Genomic DNA, 15,976 nt, shown 5'->3' with positions numbered 1-15,976 from the left:
TCATATATTTTCCTTCTTTTCCTTCCATGAGACTCAGTTTTTCTATTATATTACTGGGATGGTAAATAGCATGCAGCCCCTGGACATATTGACCACTACCCCTTTCCTTGTTGGATTGAATTGTTACAATTCTAATTGGAAAAGAACAATGTAGTGTTCTTTTTTTTTTCCCTTAATCAGGTGTTTCAGTTTTTTATTAGTCGAGTTCGCCAGAAGCTGCATATCGTGTTGTGTATGAGCCCCGTCGGGGAGGCTTTCCGCTCACGGTGTCGGATGTTTCCATCCCTCGTGAACTGTTGCACAATCGACTGGTTTGTGCAGGTCAGTAAAAACCCCCGTGGAATATATGTAAAAGTTGGCTTGTTTTAAAAGAAATCCCCAGATGTATTGCATGCAGCTTGATTCTCATTCATTTAGTTGGTGAGAATGTGCCATTAACGAGGGCAGATTTTCAGATTTTGCTTCCTCTGTACCTGGTAATGGCCAGATTATCACAGGCCTGTCCTAGAGAAAAAAAAGACTTCTCACAGTGAGAGGCAGGATCTAAACCGTGCAGATCTTCCTCAAATAAAGTAAAAGAATAGCAGAAGAAAGTAAAACTCTCCTCAGGAAAGTCAGCAAAAAGAATAGAGAAAAGAGTAAGGAAAAAAGGGCTCCTGTTTTAATGACAAAGCACAATTGGAGAAAAGAAAGTAAGAAAACTCCTGGGAGAAAAAGGAATAATAATGCAATAAGACACATGAAACGCCAGAAAATAAGAAACCCCTCAGGGTGACTGGAAATCTTAATAGAAGAATAAAAGAAAGAAGAAGCAAAATTAGAACTCTTAAGGAAAATTTGGAAAGACAGTGAATAGTTGAGTGAAGAAGCTGGCAAATGTTGGTAAAGCCAGGGCCCCCCCAAAAAGACAATCTCCAAATTTTAGAGATACAGCAAGACATATTAGAGCAAAGACAGAGAATGACAAAGGTATAAAAATAGGCACCGTTTATAGAAGCTACATCATCTCTGGAGTGGCTTCAGGACGCGGGTAGAACTTTGGTTCAAGGCAGCCATTCTGATGTCATTTTATTTCTGTCCTTATTCCCCTAGACCTAAAGCACTGAATCATTGTCTCACTGAAGTATTACTACTGCCCTATTAAAATGAACAATCAATTTTCTTTATTTTTTAAAATAGATTTTTGAAACCTTTCTTTTCTTCTTAACAGTGGCCCAGAGAAGCCCTTCTTTCTGTATCAAGGACATTTTTCTTAAATGTTGACCTTGGAAGCCAAGAAGTAAAAGAAAAGCTTTCACTGATGTGTGTGGATATTCACATGAGTGTGACCAATATGGCTGATCGATATTACTCGGAGCTGAGGAGGCGATACTATACCACGCCTACTTCCTATTTGGAATTAATTAACCTTTACCTCTCAATGTTGACTGAAAAAAGAAAGCAGTTGGTTTCAGTAAGTTCAATTGTGTTAAGTGAGAGCTTTTCATATTTGATTAAATAATCTTGCTGGGGCTTAATCCTGTAGTCAAGTCAACAAGCATTTGTTAAGTGCTTACTATGTGACCAACTCTGTGCTAAGGACTGGAAATACAAAGACAAACAAAAAAGAAGACAGCTCCTGTCCTCACAGAGCTTGCGTTCTAATTGGGGAAGACTCTATGAAAGGGAAATAAAAGAGGGATGGAAAAAGTACTCACCTGGTGGGAAGTTCAGACAGTGAGAAGAGAAGCCAGGAGAGGTATAGAAGATGACCCATCTTTGGCTTTTCAAAATGGCAGCTTGGTGCTACTAAGTTGAATGCTTCCTGGAGTCAGAAAGACCTAAGTTCAAATATGACCTCACACACTTAGCTTTGTTACCATGGGCAAGTCACTTATCTATTGTATGCCTCAGTTTCCTCAGCTATGAAATGGAGATAATAAAAGCACCTAACTGCCAAGTTTGGGTGAGAATAAAATGAGATATTTGTAAATCTCTTTGCAAACCTTAAAGTGTTATATAAATGCTACTTATTATTATTACTATTCAAAATGGAGGTTTAGGAAGAGACTCAGCAATGGAAGGAAAGGGCTATTAAAGCCAGAGAAGGCAGCTATGGTACCATGTCAAAGATCAGAGAGTCAGAAGCTGAGCCGGGAGAGGAGTGAAGGACCCAAAAGACCAAAGTGTCTTGGCTAAATCCTTAATTCTGAGGGCTCTCAAGAATCCTGGTGGGTCCTCCTGTCTCTCCTGGGACAACAGATATTCTGGATGACAAGTAAAGAGCTTATTTTCCACTAATCTATCAAGGACCACCATGGACCACAGTTAATGCTTTTCTTGATGTATGTCCTCTACCTTTTCATATCCATATGCTCAAATAACAATAAAAATCCTATAGATTTAAGTTGTCATATTCCTGGAATATTATGGCTAGACTATTCCTGAAATTAATTTTTCACATAGAATATTTTATTGGTGATTTTAAAAAATAACTCAGTAACTACTAAGAGAAGCCAAGCTTCTTTGATTTCCCCATCATAACCTGCAATGTTCCATTGCCCAGTTCTGAACAAGTGCAGGTTTCCCACCTAGATGTGACCTCTCACATCCCCCCACCTCTGTTGAAGGCAGCCCAAGAAGTCTTACTCCTCCTAAACCCTTGGGTCCACTATTCTCTAGGTTGGGGCAGACCACCTACCCTGTCATTATTCCCCAAGGTCCTCAGGGTTTTGGCATATTCCTTCCTACTTTCTGTTCTAGAATTTACACATTCCCTGGCTTTTCAATCTACCATGAACCGAGTATGACCACAACCCCTTCTGTATGTGTTATTGTCTCTTCCAATTAAAATGTGAGTTCCTTGAGTGCAGAGAATGTTTCAGTTTTCTATTTGTTTCTCTAGTGCTAATGGCACATAGTAAGTGCCTAATAAAGGCTTTTTCCATTCCATTCAATTCTCATCTAAAATATTTCTATTGCTCAAAATCTATTTTAACACAGAACCAAATGTTGTGGACACGATAGCAAAGTCATTAAAAATGGAGGTACAATGCAATTATCTGAGACTCTAAAATTGTTATGTACATATATTTAGTCATTGTGGTTAAAAGAAAGCATTTAACTGTGTTATTCAACATTGAATGTGACAGGATAAATGGAGCTTTCCTTAAAATGATAAGGACTATCTATCTAAAACCATCAGCAAACATGATCTGTAATGGGGATAAGCTAGAAGCCTTACCAGTAAGATCAGGGGTGAAGTAAGAATGCCAATTATGACCACTTTTTTCAATATTGCCCTAGAAATGCTAGTGCTAGAAATAAAAGAAGAGAAAAATTGAGGGAATTAGATAAGAAATGAGGAAACAAAAAGTATCACTCTTTGAGAATCATATGATGCCATACTTAGAGAATCCTAAAAAATCAAGTCAATTGAAACAATTCACAACTTCAACAAAGTAGCAGTTTATAAAATAAACCCGCATAAATCATCAGCATTTCTATATATTACTAACAAACTCCAGCAGGAAGAGACAGAAGGAGAAATTCCATTTAAAACCATTGTAGACAATATTAAATACTTTCAAGTCTACCTGCCAAGAAAAATCCAGGAACTATATGAACCCAATTACAAAACACTTTTCACACAAAGTCAGATCTAAAGAACTGTAGAAATATTAATTGCTCATGGGTAGGCCAAGCCAATATTATAAAAATGGCAATTTTACCTAAATAAATTTACTTATTCAGTGCCATACCAATCAAATTACCAAAAAATTATTTTATAGAGATTTTAAAAAACATTTAAAATTCATCTGGAAGAACAAAAGGTGAAGAATACCAGGGGAATCAATGAAAAATATGTGAAGGAAGGTACCATATCTCAAAAATACAAAGTAGTAATCACCAAAATAATCTGGTACTGGCTAAAAAATAGAGTGGTGGATCAGTTGACTAGATTAGATACACAATACATAGTAATAAATGAACATGGTAATCTAGTGTTTGATAAATCCAAGCTTTGGGGACAAGAAATCACTATTTGACAAAAATTTCTGGGGAAAGTGGAACATAGTTTGGCAGAAGCTAGGTACAGACATTTCACACCATATACCAAGATAAGGTCAGAATGGATACATGGTTTAGACATAAAAGCGAGCATGGAATATTTTACCTGTCAGATCTATGGAAAGGGAAGAATCTATGCCCAAACAAGAGAGAGAGAGAGAGAGAGAGAGAGAGAGAGAGAGAGAGAGAGAGAGAGAGAGAATTATGGGATATAAAATGGATGAGTTTGGTTACATTCAATTAAAAAGGTTTTGCACAAACAAAACCAAGGCAGCCAAGATTAGAAGGAAAGCAGAAAATTGGAGGGAAATTTTTATAGCTAATTTCTCTTATAAAGGCCTCATTTTGTAACTATATAAAGAACTGAGTCAAATTTATAAGAAATGTATGAGTCATTCCCCAATTGATAAATGGTCAAATTATATGACAGGCAGTTTTCAGACAAAGAAATCAAAATCATCTTTAGTTATATGAAAATGCTCCAAATCACTATTGATTAGAGAAATGCAAATTAAAACAACTCTGAGGTGCCACCTCACACCTTTCAGAGTAGTTAATATGACAGAAAAGGAAAATGACAAACATTGGAGAGGATGTGAGAAAATTGGGAAACTAATGCACTATTGGTGGAGTTGGGAACTGAACCAGCCATTCTGTCAAGCAATTTGGAACTATGTCCAATGGGCTATAAAACTATGCATACCCTTTGACCCAACAATACCACTACTAGGTCTGTATCCCAAAGAGATCATTAAAAAGGGAAAAGGACCCAAATGTACAAAAATATTTATAGCAGCTCTTTTGTGGAGGCAAAAAATTGGAAATTATGGGGATGCCCATAAACTGGGGAATAACTGAACATGTGGTATATGATTATGGTGGAATGATATGGTGCTATAAGAAATGAGGAGGAGGAAAGGCAGTGAGCTCTCAAAATTATGACACGATCACTCCAAAAAACATTGAAATAATGCCAAAGGACAATGCTTGGAGCAGCAAAACTCACAGAAGAATGTGCTGAAATCATCTTCTAACCAAGAGCGGCTTGGAAGGTCAGAAGGAGGGAGCTGACATTGTGCTGAGACAGGAACAGAGCCCAACCCCACAGTTGCCTGGACACAGATCCAGTCCCAGGAAGGTGCCACCAGAGAAGGAGACCACCCACAGCCTCTGAATCAGCTGAAGTGCAGTGTTGTCTAGAACTAAGCTCACAGTCTGGTGAGGGGGCTGAGCCCTTGGCAGGGGGGAGACTACAGGGGGTCTATGCTGGTGCTGAGACAGAACTTTGGGTTTTCACCCCTGCTGGGAACCAGGAGGTAGGCTTGAGTAGCGGTGACCCAGGTCGGGGAGGGGCACAGGCTTCTCAGAGCTGAGAACCACAACACACAAAGCTGGTTAATTAACAAGTTGGTCTGGGTCATCTACAAACCAGGGAATAGGCAAGGTGAGTGAAGAACCTGATCCTCCTTAAATCATACCATCTGGGACTTCTGAAGCTTGGGATACTGCAGCCTGGAAACAGTGCCCCACTTTAAGGAGCTAAAAGTCAAGTAAAAGAAAGGCAAGATGAGTGGACAGAGAAAGGTGAGGACCATAGAAAGTTTCTTCAGTAACAAGGAAGACCAAGGTGCACCCTCAGAGGAAGATGTCAACGTCAGGGCCCCTTATATCTAATGCTTCCAAGAAAAATATGAATTGGTCTCAGGCCATAGAGGTGCTCAAAAATGACTTTGAAGGTAAAGTTAGAGAGGTAGAGGAAAAAATGGAAAGAGAAATCAGGGAGATGCAGGAAAGACATGAGAAAAAAGTCAACAGCTTGAAAAGTCAAGTTGACCAAATGGAAAAAGGAGGTACAAAAGCTCTCTGATGAAAATAATTGCCTAAGAATTAGGATTGAACAAATGGAAGCTATTGACTTTCTGAGAAACCAAGACACAATAAAGCAAATCCAAATGAATAAAAAAAATAGAGGGCAATGTGAAATACCTTTGGGAAAAACTGTTGACCTGGAAAATAGGTCCAGGAGAGATAACCTGAAAATTATTGGTCTACCTGAAAACCATGATCAAGGAAAGAGCTTGGACATCATCTTGCAAGATATTCTCAGGGAAAATTGCCCTTATATTCTGGAAGCAGAAGATAAAATAGAAATTGAAAGAATCCACCGATCACCTCCAGAAAGAGATTCCAAAAGGAAAACTCCTAGGAATATTATAGCCAAATTCCAGAGCTCTCAGGTCAAGGAGAAAATATTGCAAGCTGCCAAAATGAAAGAATTCAAGTACTGTGGAGCCCCAGTCAGGATAGCACAAGATCTCTAGCAGCTTCTACATTAAAGGACCAGAGGGCATGGAATATGATATTCCAGAGGGCAAAGGAATTGGGATTACAACCAAGAATCACCCACCCAGCAAAACTGATCATAATCTTTTAGAGGAAAAAATGGGACTTTAATTGAAAAAGAGGACTTTCAGGTATTCATGATGAAAAGACCTAAACTGAATAGCAAATTTGACTTTCAAATACAAGACCCTAGAGAACCATAAAAAATTGGAGTTAGGAGATACAGGTGGGTGTCTGAGGCCAGGTTTTGGCTGGGATCCCCCTGGGTCCAGGGTGGATGCTTTGTCCACTGTGTCACCTAGTTGCCCCATTATGACACCTTTAGGGTTAAATTGAGGGGTGAGGGGGATGCACTGAGGGAGGGGTAAGGGCAGAGGTGAAATCTTACATGAAAGAAACAGGAAAAGGTTTATGGAGTGGGGAAAGAGATAGGGGACGAGCAGGGCAGTAAATGAATTTTACACTCATCAGAAAAGGCTCAAAGACCTTAAACTCATCAGAGTTGGCTCAAGGAGGGACTCACACACACACACACACACACACACACACACACACACACACACACAACTGGGTGGAGTAATCTATTTAATTTGGCAGTGAATGAGCCTAACACTCATCAGAATTGGCTCAAAGACCTCAATCTCATCAGAATTGGCTCAAGGAGGGAATAACATACACACTCAATTGGGTAGAGTAATCTCTCTAACCCTGCAGGAAAATAGGAGGGGAAGGAGATAAAGAGAGAGGGACAAAAGAAGGAAGGGCAGATTGGGGGAGGGGACAGACAGAAGCAAATCCCTTTTGAAGAGGGATAGGATGAAAGAAGATGGATAATAGAATAAATATCATGGGGAAGGGAATAGGATGTAAGGGAAAGAGTTAATAATATTAATCATGAAAAAGAGGAAATGGGGGAAAATTGTACAAAAAATATGTATAGCAACTCTTTGTGGTGGCTAAGAATTGAGAATCAAGGGAATGTCCATCAATTGAGGAATGACAGAAGAAGCCATAGTATATGATTGTGGTGGAATGGTATTGTGCTATAGGAAATGACAAACAAGATAATCCCAGAAAAACCTGGAAAGACTCATGAACTGATATATAGTGAAGTGAGCAGAGCTGGGAGAACATTGTACATATTGACAGCAGTATTGTTCAGTGAGCAATTGTGAATGACTTAACTACTCTCAGCAATGTAATGACCCAAGACAATCCCAAGAGGCTAATGATAAAGCTTACTATCCACCTCCATAGAAAGAACTGATAAAAAGAGCACTTGTGGATTGTACATATATAACCTGGTTGCTGTCTTGTGGACAGTGGAGGAAAGGGAGGGAGGGAGGGAGAAAAATTTGGAACTCTAAATCTGGTAAATCTTGTAAATCTTACATGTAACTGGAAAAAATAAAATAAATGTTTGTTGCAAAAAAAGAAAGAAAAAGAAATGATGAGCAAAATGCTTTCAGAAAAACCTGGGAAGACTTATATGAACTGATACAAAATGAAATGAACAGAACTAGGAGATCATTGTACATGGTAACAGCAATATTATGAAGATCAACTCTCAGCAATTATAATGATCTAAGATGGTATCAAAGGACTTAGGATGAAAAATGCTATTCACCTCTAGAGAAGGAACTGAGGGAACCTGAATATCAATTGAACCATACTTTTAATTTTTTTTTTCTTTATTTTTCTTGGTTTTTTTGGTTTCGTTTTGGTCTGTTTTGTTTCACAACATGGCTAATGTGGAAAGGGTTCTTTTTGCATGACTGCCTATGTATAATCTATATCAAATTGCTTATTGTCTCAGACTGGGGAAAGAAGGGAGGGAGGGAGAGAATTTGGAAATTTAAAGATTGTTTAAAATTGTTTTACATGTAATTGGAAAAAAATAAAATATAAAACTTAAAACACCCCCCCCCTGCCAAAAAGAGAATGTGATAAAATGCTGTAGAGGATCTCTACTTCATCTGATAATTGCCCAATTTTTCATTTAGAATGTATTTTGTTTGGGGTTGTTCTTGGCTCAGAATTTTAAAAATATTTTTATGCCCAGGATAATTGATGGGAAAAGTAGACTGTGATGGACCAATTTGTCAAAATGATATATGGAATTAATCAGTACTTAGAACACGTTTCCATTCTTTTCCAGGCTCGTGAAAGAGTGAAGAATGGTTTAACAAAGCTATTAGAGACAAACGTGCTTGTCGACAAAATGAAGTTAGATCTTTCGGCTTTAGAGCCCGTTCTTATAGAAAAATCAGTGGATGTTGAAGCTTTGATGGAAAAATTGGCAGTGGACCAGGAACAAGCAGATCAGGTACCCAGAATTAATTTCTAATATTTGCCCACAGTAATTAATTCATATCTAATTAAATGTGGCTCAGGGTGTTTTACACATCATTAGAAGTGAATCAAATTACATTTAGTAAGGTCATTTGGGTGTTTTTCATGGTTGTAAATAAAATATATGTTTTTAAATGAGTCAGAACAGTTCTATCATCGAGTGTGGGAGAAATGAGCTGGGATAAAGTGGCATAAGGACACTGCATTTTGATTGGGATATTGGAAGTTGGGTTTTGGATATATACTTAACACCATTGTTCCTTTGCAGAAGCGTTGATTTTCATAACTATTGCATTAGATTATCAACCTGCTGGGCAATAAGGAGGACGAAGGGGTCCCTTAACTCAGTTTATCATATCAGGACTTGCAAGTCTGAAATGCCTTAAAGAATGATACTAAATTTTTGGATGAATTTGAATTGCCAGGTCCGTTGTGTTGTTCAAGAGGATGAAGCAATAGCAAAGGTGAAAGCTGAAGAGACGCAAGCAATAGCTGATGATGCTCAACGGGATCTTGAGGAAGCCCTCCCAGCCCTAGATGCTGCCAACAAAGCTCTTGACTCTCTAGATAAAGCAGATATATCTGAAATCAGAGTTTTCACCAAGCCACCAGATATGGTCATGACTGTCATGGAAGCTATTTCCATTCTCTTAAATGCCAAGTGAGCAGTTCAAAATTATTTATGTGGGAAAGGCAAGGTGGCATAGTGGATAGGGCATTGGACTTGGCGTTAGGAGTACTTGAGTTCAAATCCTTTCTCTGACACTATTCGAGTCAATTAACCCCTCTGTGCCTCACGTTCCCCATCTGTAAAACTGAAAGATTCCACTGCATGGTCTCTAAGGTCCTTTCCAGTTCTCAATTTATTTTCTTGCAGTCCTACTGTGTGTTGGACAATTTCTTTAATATAACTTTTTCTATGTTATCTTTTTCAAATCTTATTTTTCATTATAGTGATTATTTTGGTTAATTTTTGTGAAAAATGATTAACTTCTGTGGTACTATGACCAAGCCTTTAGTGGTCAAGTTATTGGTTTCTGAATGCAGAAAGTGTGTTGTTTTTTTCCTTTGGGTTCAAGAAAGCTATTCCCCTGGGAGGAAGAGCATATAAATAAAAAAGTTATCCTCATAGAACAGGGGAATGGGTGTTTCAACCTGGCCAAGGAAAAATGTAAAACATCTATTGGTCCAAGGAGAAATCTGCTATCCCGGTTCTGACAATCAACTTAGAACCAAAAATATTTGGAAAACTGGAGCTTAAAAGGAGTTCAGATATTGGGCACAGATTTTTAAAAGGAAGAAAAAGCTCTCCTTGGGACCTTGTCAGAAAGCATGCATGTACACCCTAATTTTAAGAAGCATGACGCCCCAGGTCTCTTGTCTATAGACTACATGACCTCCAGGGACAGTTCAGGATCATAAAATCATAAATTTATTTTAATAGTATTTTATTTATTCCAATTACAACAATCATTTTTGTAAGATTTGGAGCTCTACATTTTTCTCCCTCCCTCCCTTCCCTCCCCCTTCTCCAAGACAGCAAGCAATCTGATATAGGTTATACATGTATAATCATGTTAAACATATGCCCACATTAGTCATGTTGTTAGAGAAGAATCAGAACAAAAGGGGAAAACCACAAGAAAAAAGAAACAAAAAAAGTGAAAGTAGTATGCTTCAGTCTGCATTTAGACTCCATAGTTCTTTCCCTGGATATGGAGAACAATTTCTATCATGAGGTTTGGAATTGTCTTGGGTCATTGTATTGCTGAGAAGAACTAAGACTATCACAGTTGAAGATCATAAATTTAAAGCTGGGAGTGATTAGAGATCTTTGAGTCTAGCCCCACTCTTTTATAAATGAGGAAACTGAGACAGAGTTTAAATGATTTGCCCAAGGTCACACAGCTAGTAAATGTCTGAGACAGAATTTGAACTCAGGTTCTTCCTTATTCCAAATCTAGGATTCTATCCACTAGACCACCTTCACCAAAAAGGACAGAATGAGCTAGAACAGCCAAGTCCATTAGTTTTAGGAAAACCAAGTAGTTCATAGAAAAATGGATAAGTAAGTTAAAACATTCAGGGAGCAAAGCCCCAAAGACCTCCATGAACGTGAGAGGCAGCTGCTGAGTCAAGGTACACCAGCAAAAGCTCAAAGAAGAATCTTGACAGGAGAGAGAAGCAAAGGCCTTTCTTGTCCAAGGAGCCAGAACATTAAAAATAGTTCTTCAAGTACTCAGACTGTCAGTGAGACAATAAATCAGGAAGACTGTTAGCTTATAACATACTGGGATAGTCTGGCTCTAGATTTTTCTAAGGTTTCTAAGATTTTTTTATTAGGTGCTAATTCTATATCTTACCTCCTTTTTTTTAATCATGACTCATCTAGATCAGGGCTTCTTAAATATTTTTCACTCGCAATCCCTTTTTGCCCAAGAAATTTTTACGCAACCTCAGGTATATAGCTATATAAAATAAGTGTACGTAACCTTTTACTGTTGCCAAATTTTTCACGACCCCCACATTCAGTTATGTGACCCCATCTGGGGTCACAACCCACAGTTTATTTAATCTAGAAACTGATTAGACAAAGATATCATGTACTTAAATGTATAGAGAGTTGGCCTCAAAGCCAGGAAGAAGTGGGTTTGAGTTGTAACTCCTGGCTAGACTGTGGACCCTGAACAAGTGACAGCCTCTGAATACTCTAGTCCCCAAGGTGCCCAACAGCCCGCACACTACATTGCAACCCATGGGATGCCTGAGTAACCAAGTTAAAATGTTACTCAGGAAGCTTTAACAAAGTAGATTAAAATATTAAATATAAATATAAGATATATATGAAATATAATATAAAAATATAACAGAACATAGGAGATGCTGTGATGTGGTTTTCTAAGTCAACATGCTCCCCACAGGGATCTTTATGCACGATTTACTGGCCCCCATTTCCAACTGAGTTTGACACTGCTGCGCTAGTCAACCCTCTAAGATAGGGTTTAAAGAGAAGCTCCTTTCTATCTTGGTAGAGGGAGTTCATTTACCTGGGAGTTCCCTAAGTCTATGAAGCACAGGGCCTGGCATATAGTAAGTGTCTAATAAATGCTTGTTGCCTTATTGACAAAAACCACGGATCTAGTCCCCATCCTTACTGTTCCAATTCAAGTTCTCCATGCCTTTATTAAGCCTTTATGTCTTTATGAATGTGATCTGTCTTTGTTAATGTAATTTATACCTTTATTAATGTAATTTTTAACGTCTTTACAGACCTGACTGGCCCACAGCAAAACAGCTTCTCGGGGATTCAAATTTCCTCAAAAGACTTTTAGAATATGACAAGGAGAATATAAAGCCAGTTATATTGGCAAAGCTCCAAAAATATATTAATAATCCTGATTTTGTGCCTGAAAAAGTAGAGAAAGTGTCCAAGGCTTGTAAATCCATGTGTATGTGGGTGAGAGCTATGGATTTGTATTCTCGAGTCGTTAAGGAAGTTGAACCCAAAAGGCAAAAACTCCAAGCTGCTCAGGTACATTAACTATCTCCCTTTACAATGTGTTTATTAATAAGAAAGCAATGATCCCTTGTTCTTTTAATGTCACAGCTTTCTATGCCACAGCTTCCCCTTTGATACATGCGTTGTTATGAGACTCTTCTGAATGACACATCAGCTCCATTCCTTGGGGAAGCTTGGTGGTGCAGTGGATAGAGCAACTGGCCCTGGAGTCAAGAGGTCCTGAGTTCAAATCTCACCTCAGACACTTACTAGCTGTGTGACCATGGGCAAGTCATATACCCCCAATTGCCTTAAACACCTGGGGCCATCTCCAGTCTTCCTGAAATATATCTTGCCACTGGACCCAGGTGGCTCTGGAGGAGAGAGTGAAGTTAGCGACCTTGCACAGCCCTCACTTAAATCCAATTCAGTGCAAGTCATGACATCACCCCATGGCATGATTCTCTTCAGTAACGAAGGACAAACGACAGCTCCATTCCTTAAATAACTCAGAATTGTTTTTTCTTGAGCTAAAGAGCTAGTCTGTGTAAAGTTTTATTTCCCCAGGCACGGGCCAAATCCCTACTACTATAGAGGCTTAAGTTCAGGAGTTCTAAAGAGCAGGAGAAGAAGCCACTTGGGTGTCAGCGTGGAGTTCAGCTCCAACGTGGTGACCCAAGAACTGGGCGGGGAGGGGACCACGTTGCCCAAAAGGACCAGGCCAGCCTAGGTTCAGAAAATGGAGCAAGTGTTAGTCAGTAGAATTCAGCCCATGACTCTCCCTTGTACTTTTAGCCTAGGCAAAAAAGGGAGACCCAATCTCTTTGTTTCTTAATACTTTTTTAAGGAAATAAGTTTATGAAATAATGCTTACTGCTTGTCATTAATCACAATCCCTCTAAACCAAGGATTCTTAAAGACTTCTCCAGTGTCATGGGCCCCTTTGGCAGTCAGACTGATAGACCGACCCCCTTCTCAGAATAATGTTTCTAAATGTGTGAAATAAAATACAGAGGATTACAACAGAAAACAATTACATTGAAACCCAGATACCAAAATACATTGAGGGCAGCAAGGTGGCACAGTAGATAGAGTGCCGAGCCTGGAGCCAGGAAGACTCTTCTTCCAGAGTTCAAATCTGGCCTCAGACACTTACTAGCTTTGTAACTCTAGGCAAGTCACTTCACCCTGTTTGCCTCAGTTTCCTCATCTGGAAAATGAGCCGGAGAAGGAAATGGCAACCCACTCCAGTATCTCTGCCAAGAAAACCCCAAATAGGGTCATGGAGAGTCATACATGACTGAAATGACTGAACAACAACATCAAAATACTTAAAACACAAGTCTATGGACTCCAAGTTAAGAACCCCTGCTCATGTCAAACAATATGTGGAAAATATTAAGTGGGGTACAAGAATACCCCCACCCCATTATCCAAATCCTTATTTCCCACAGCATGGATTTTTCACGGCAAAGATAGAAAGTTGTCAAACTTGGATTGATTTCTCTTAAACATCTTAAATGGCATCTGTTTTATTTGTTTTTTGTTTGTTTTTGCAGGGCAATGAGGGTTAAGTGACTTGCCCAGGGTCACACAGCTAGTAAGTGTCAAGTGTCTGAGCCAGAATTTGAACTCAGGTCCTCCTGAATCCAGAGCCTGTGCTTTATCCACTGTGCCACCTAGCTGTCCCATCTCAAATGGCATCTGATTAATTATTTGATTAACTAGTCTCTCGGCTCAGGGCCCCATAGAAGGTGCTATAATCTATTCTAACCAACAAATCCAATGGGAGATGTTTGACATTTTCAAAGAGATCAGGAATTATTACTCAGGGTGACAGAGTCCTGACAAATAAGTTAGCCTAAGCATTGTCAAGAGTAAATTAATGGATATTAATTTCCATACCATCCCAGGCATTTTAAACTCAAATGCAAAATTAGACAGGTTTCACCTTCCTCAAGGGACTTTTTAAAACGTTTGTCTTGTTTGACTAGGCTGAGCTCGATGCTACTATGGCCACCCTCAAGGACAAACAGAAGAAATTAAGACAGGTAGAAGATCAGATTCAAGCTTTACAGGATCAGTATGAAAAAAGCCTGAATGAAAAAGAGAATCTTGGTGAGTTGTGAATGTCTATGTTTGGATGGTGGCCATTATTTTAAATCTCCTATTAGAATATAAGCTCCCTGAGGGTAGGGACTATCTGTGTCCCTACACTTGGCACAAGGCTTGAAGCAGTAATCGCTTACTTAACCCTTTTTTCTTTCATTCACTATAAGGGCCAATCCAATGGCAGGCTTTATAACTACATCTAAGAATTGTTTCTACTCCTCTTGTACTGTTTGCTTTCTAGTTATTACAAAATTACTCAGAATTTAAATAATCCTGGTGTGAACAAGTTCATATGTAAGTGAACTGGAGGGGGCATAGTTCTATACACAGCAAAGTTAGATAACAATGCGCAATAATTCACATGAATAAGTCCCAAAGAGAGTATTAGGGTATTGCGAATAATAAATTGTATGGAGCTCAAAGGGTGGACAGCTCCTGATGTTATGAGGCTGAAGTGATCAGAAAAGGCTACATAGGCGAGGTAGCCCTGAATTTTTTCCTTTTCTTTTTCTTCGTTGTTATAAGGATTGGCTCTTTATTTGGGTTGGGAAGAAAGAAGGACATGTGGGAAGGAATGGAAGAGAAGATGTAAACACAAAACAAATCAATACTTAATAGGAAGGTGGACCTGGACCTGAGCTTAACTAGCCTCAAAAAATGGGCTTGATTCAAATAGTGGGACAGAGAGAACATTTCAGAAGAGAACAGCATGGAGAAAAGCTCTGAGGCAGGAATGAGCACAGAATGTTGGGAAACGGAGACAGGAGACAGACCTGGATGGAGTGAAAGGCGCCTGTTTAGGATCACTGGAAAATCAGAGTAGCGCCACAAGGAACTAGAGAATGTCAGACTTGGAAGGGTCCCTTTCAAATCAAATAAGGAATCCAGTCTGCAGCATCCTGTCTACAGATGTGGCAAATCAAGGCAATTCTATCTCTGCGGTCTAGCTTCAATTTTGAGTTAATATTTGTAAAGTGCTTCACATAGTCCCTGACACATAACAGGTCCTTAGCAAATACTACTTCTTCTTCTTCTTCTTCTTCTTCTTCTTCTTCTTCTTCTTCTTCTTCTTCTTCTTCTTCTCCTCCTCCTCCTTCTCCTCCTCCTCCTCCTCCTCCTCCTCCTCCTCCTCCTCCTCCTCCTCCTCCTCCTCCTCCTCCTCCTTCTCTCTCTCTCTCTCTCTCTCTCTCCCCTCTTCCTCCTTTGAACACCCAGTTCCATTACCTTAATATAAAAACCTCATTCCCGGGGGGGGGGGGCAGCTAGGTGGCACAGTGGATAGAGCACAGGACCTGAATTCAGAAGGACCTGAGTTCAAATCTGGAAAACCTACATCTATCTTTGCAGCATCCATCCATGCTTTCTGGTTCAATTATTTCAAGTGAACAAGTATTTATTAAGCATCTGCTCTGTGCCAGTCACTGGGCCTTTAAGCTCTGGGAATGCAAAGAAAGGCAAAAAGATAATGCCTGCCCTCAAGCTTCCTTGGGGGTGGGAGTGAGGGGGAATGTGAAGCAGTCTCAGATTTGTATGGCCCAACGTGATGCATTGTGAGGGCAAGAGAAAGCCGGAGAAAGTGCTCTGGGGCTGTTGGATGAGGGAGAGGAGAGTTTTGGCCAA

The 15,976-nt window shown here is 39.4% G+C and overlaps 1 protein-coding gene across 1 annotated transcript in view; it reads left to right on the top strand.

Annotated features, from left to right (window-relative positions):
• Positions 1–15,976, top strand: part of DNAH6 (dynein axonemal heavy chain 6) — a 211,021-nt gene that overhangs the window by 119,859 nt on the left and 75,186 nt on the right. Inside the window, exons 47-52 of the mRNA XM_043981262.1 lie at positions 181–321; positions 1,211–1,453; positions 8,552–8,719; positions 9,171–9,406; positions 12,016–12,277; positions 14,239–14,362. Coding sequence (XP_043837197.1) covers positions 181–321; positions 1,211–1,453; positions 8,552–8,719; positions 9,171–9,406; positions 12,016–12,277; positions 14,239–14,362 — 1,174 coding nt within the window. The remainder of the gene's footprint in view (positions 1–180; positions 322–1,210; positions 1,454–8,551; positions 8,720–9,170; positions 9,407–12,015; positions 12,278–14,238; positions 14,363–15,976) is intronic.

Source organism: Dromiciops gliroides, chromosome 2, assembly GCF_019393635.1.
Source record: "Dromiciops gliroides isolate mDroGli1 chromosome 2, mDroGli1.pri, whole genome shotgun sequence".
Lineage (NCBI taxonomy): Eukaryota > Metazoa > Chordata > Mammalia > Microbiotheria > Microbiotheriidae > Dromiciops > Dromiciops gliroides.
The sequence above is the reverse complement of the archived record's forward strand: the minus strand, read 5'-3'. Positions and strand labels throughout refer to the sequence as shown.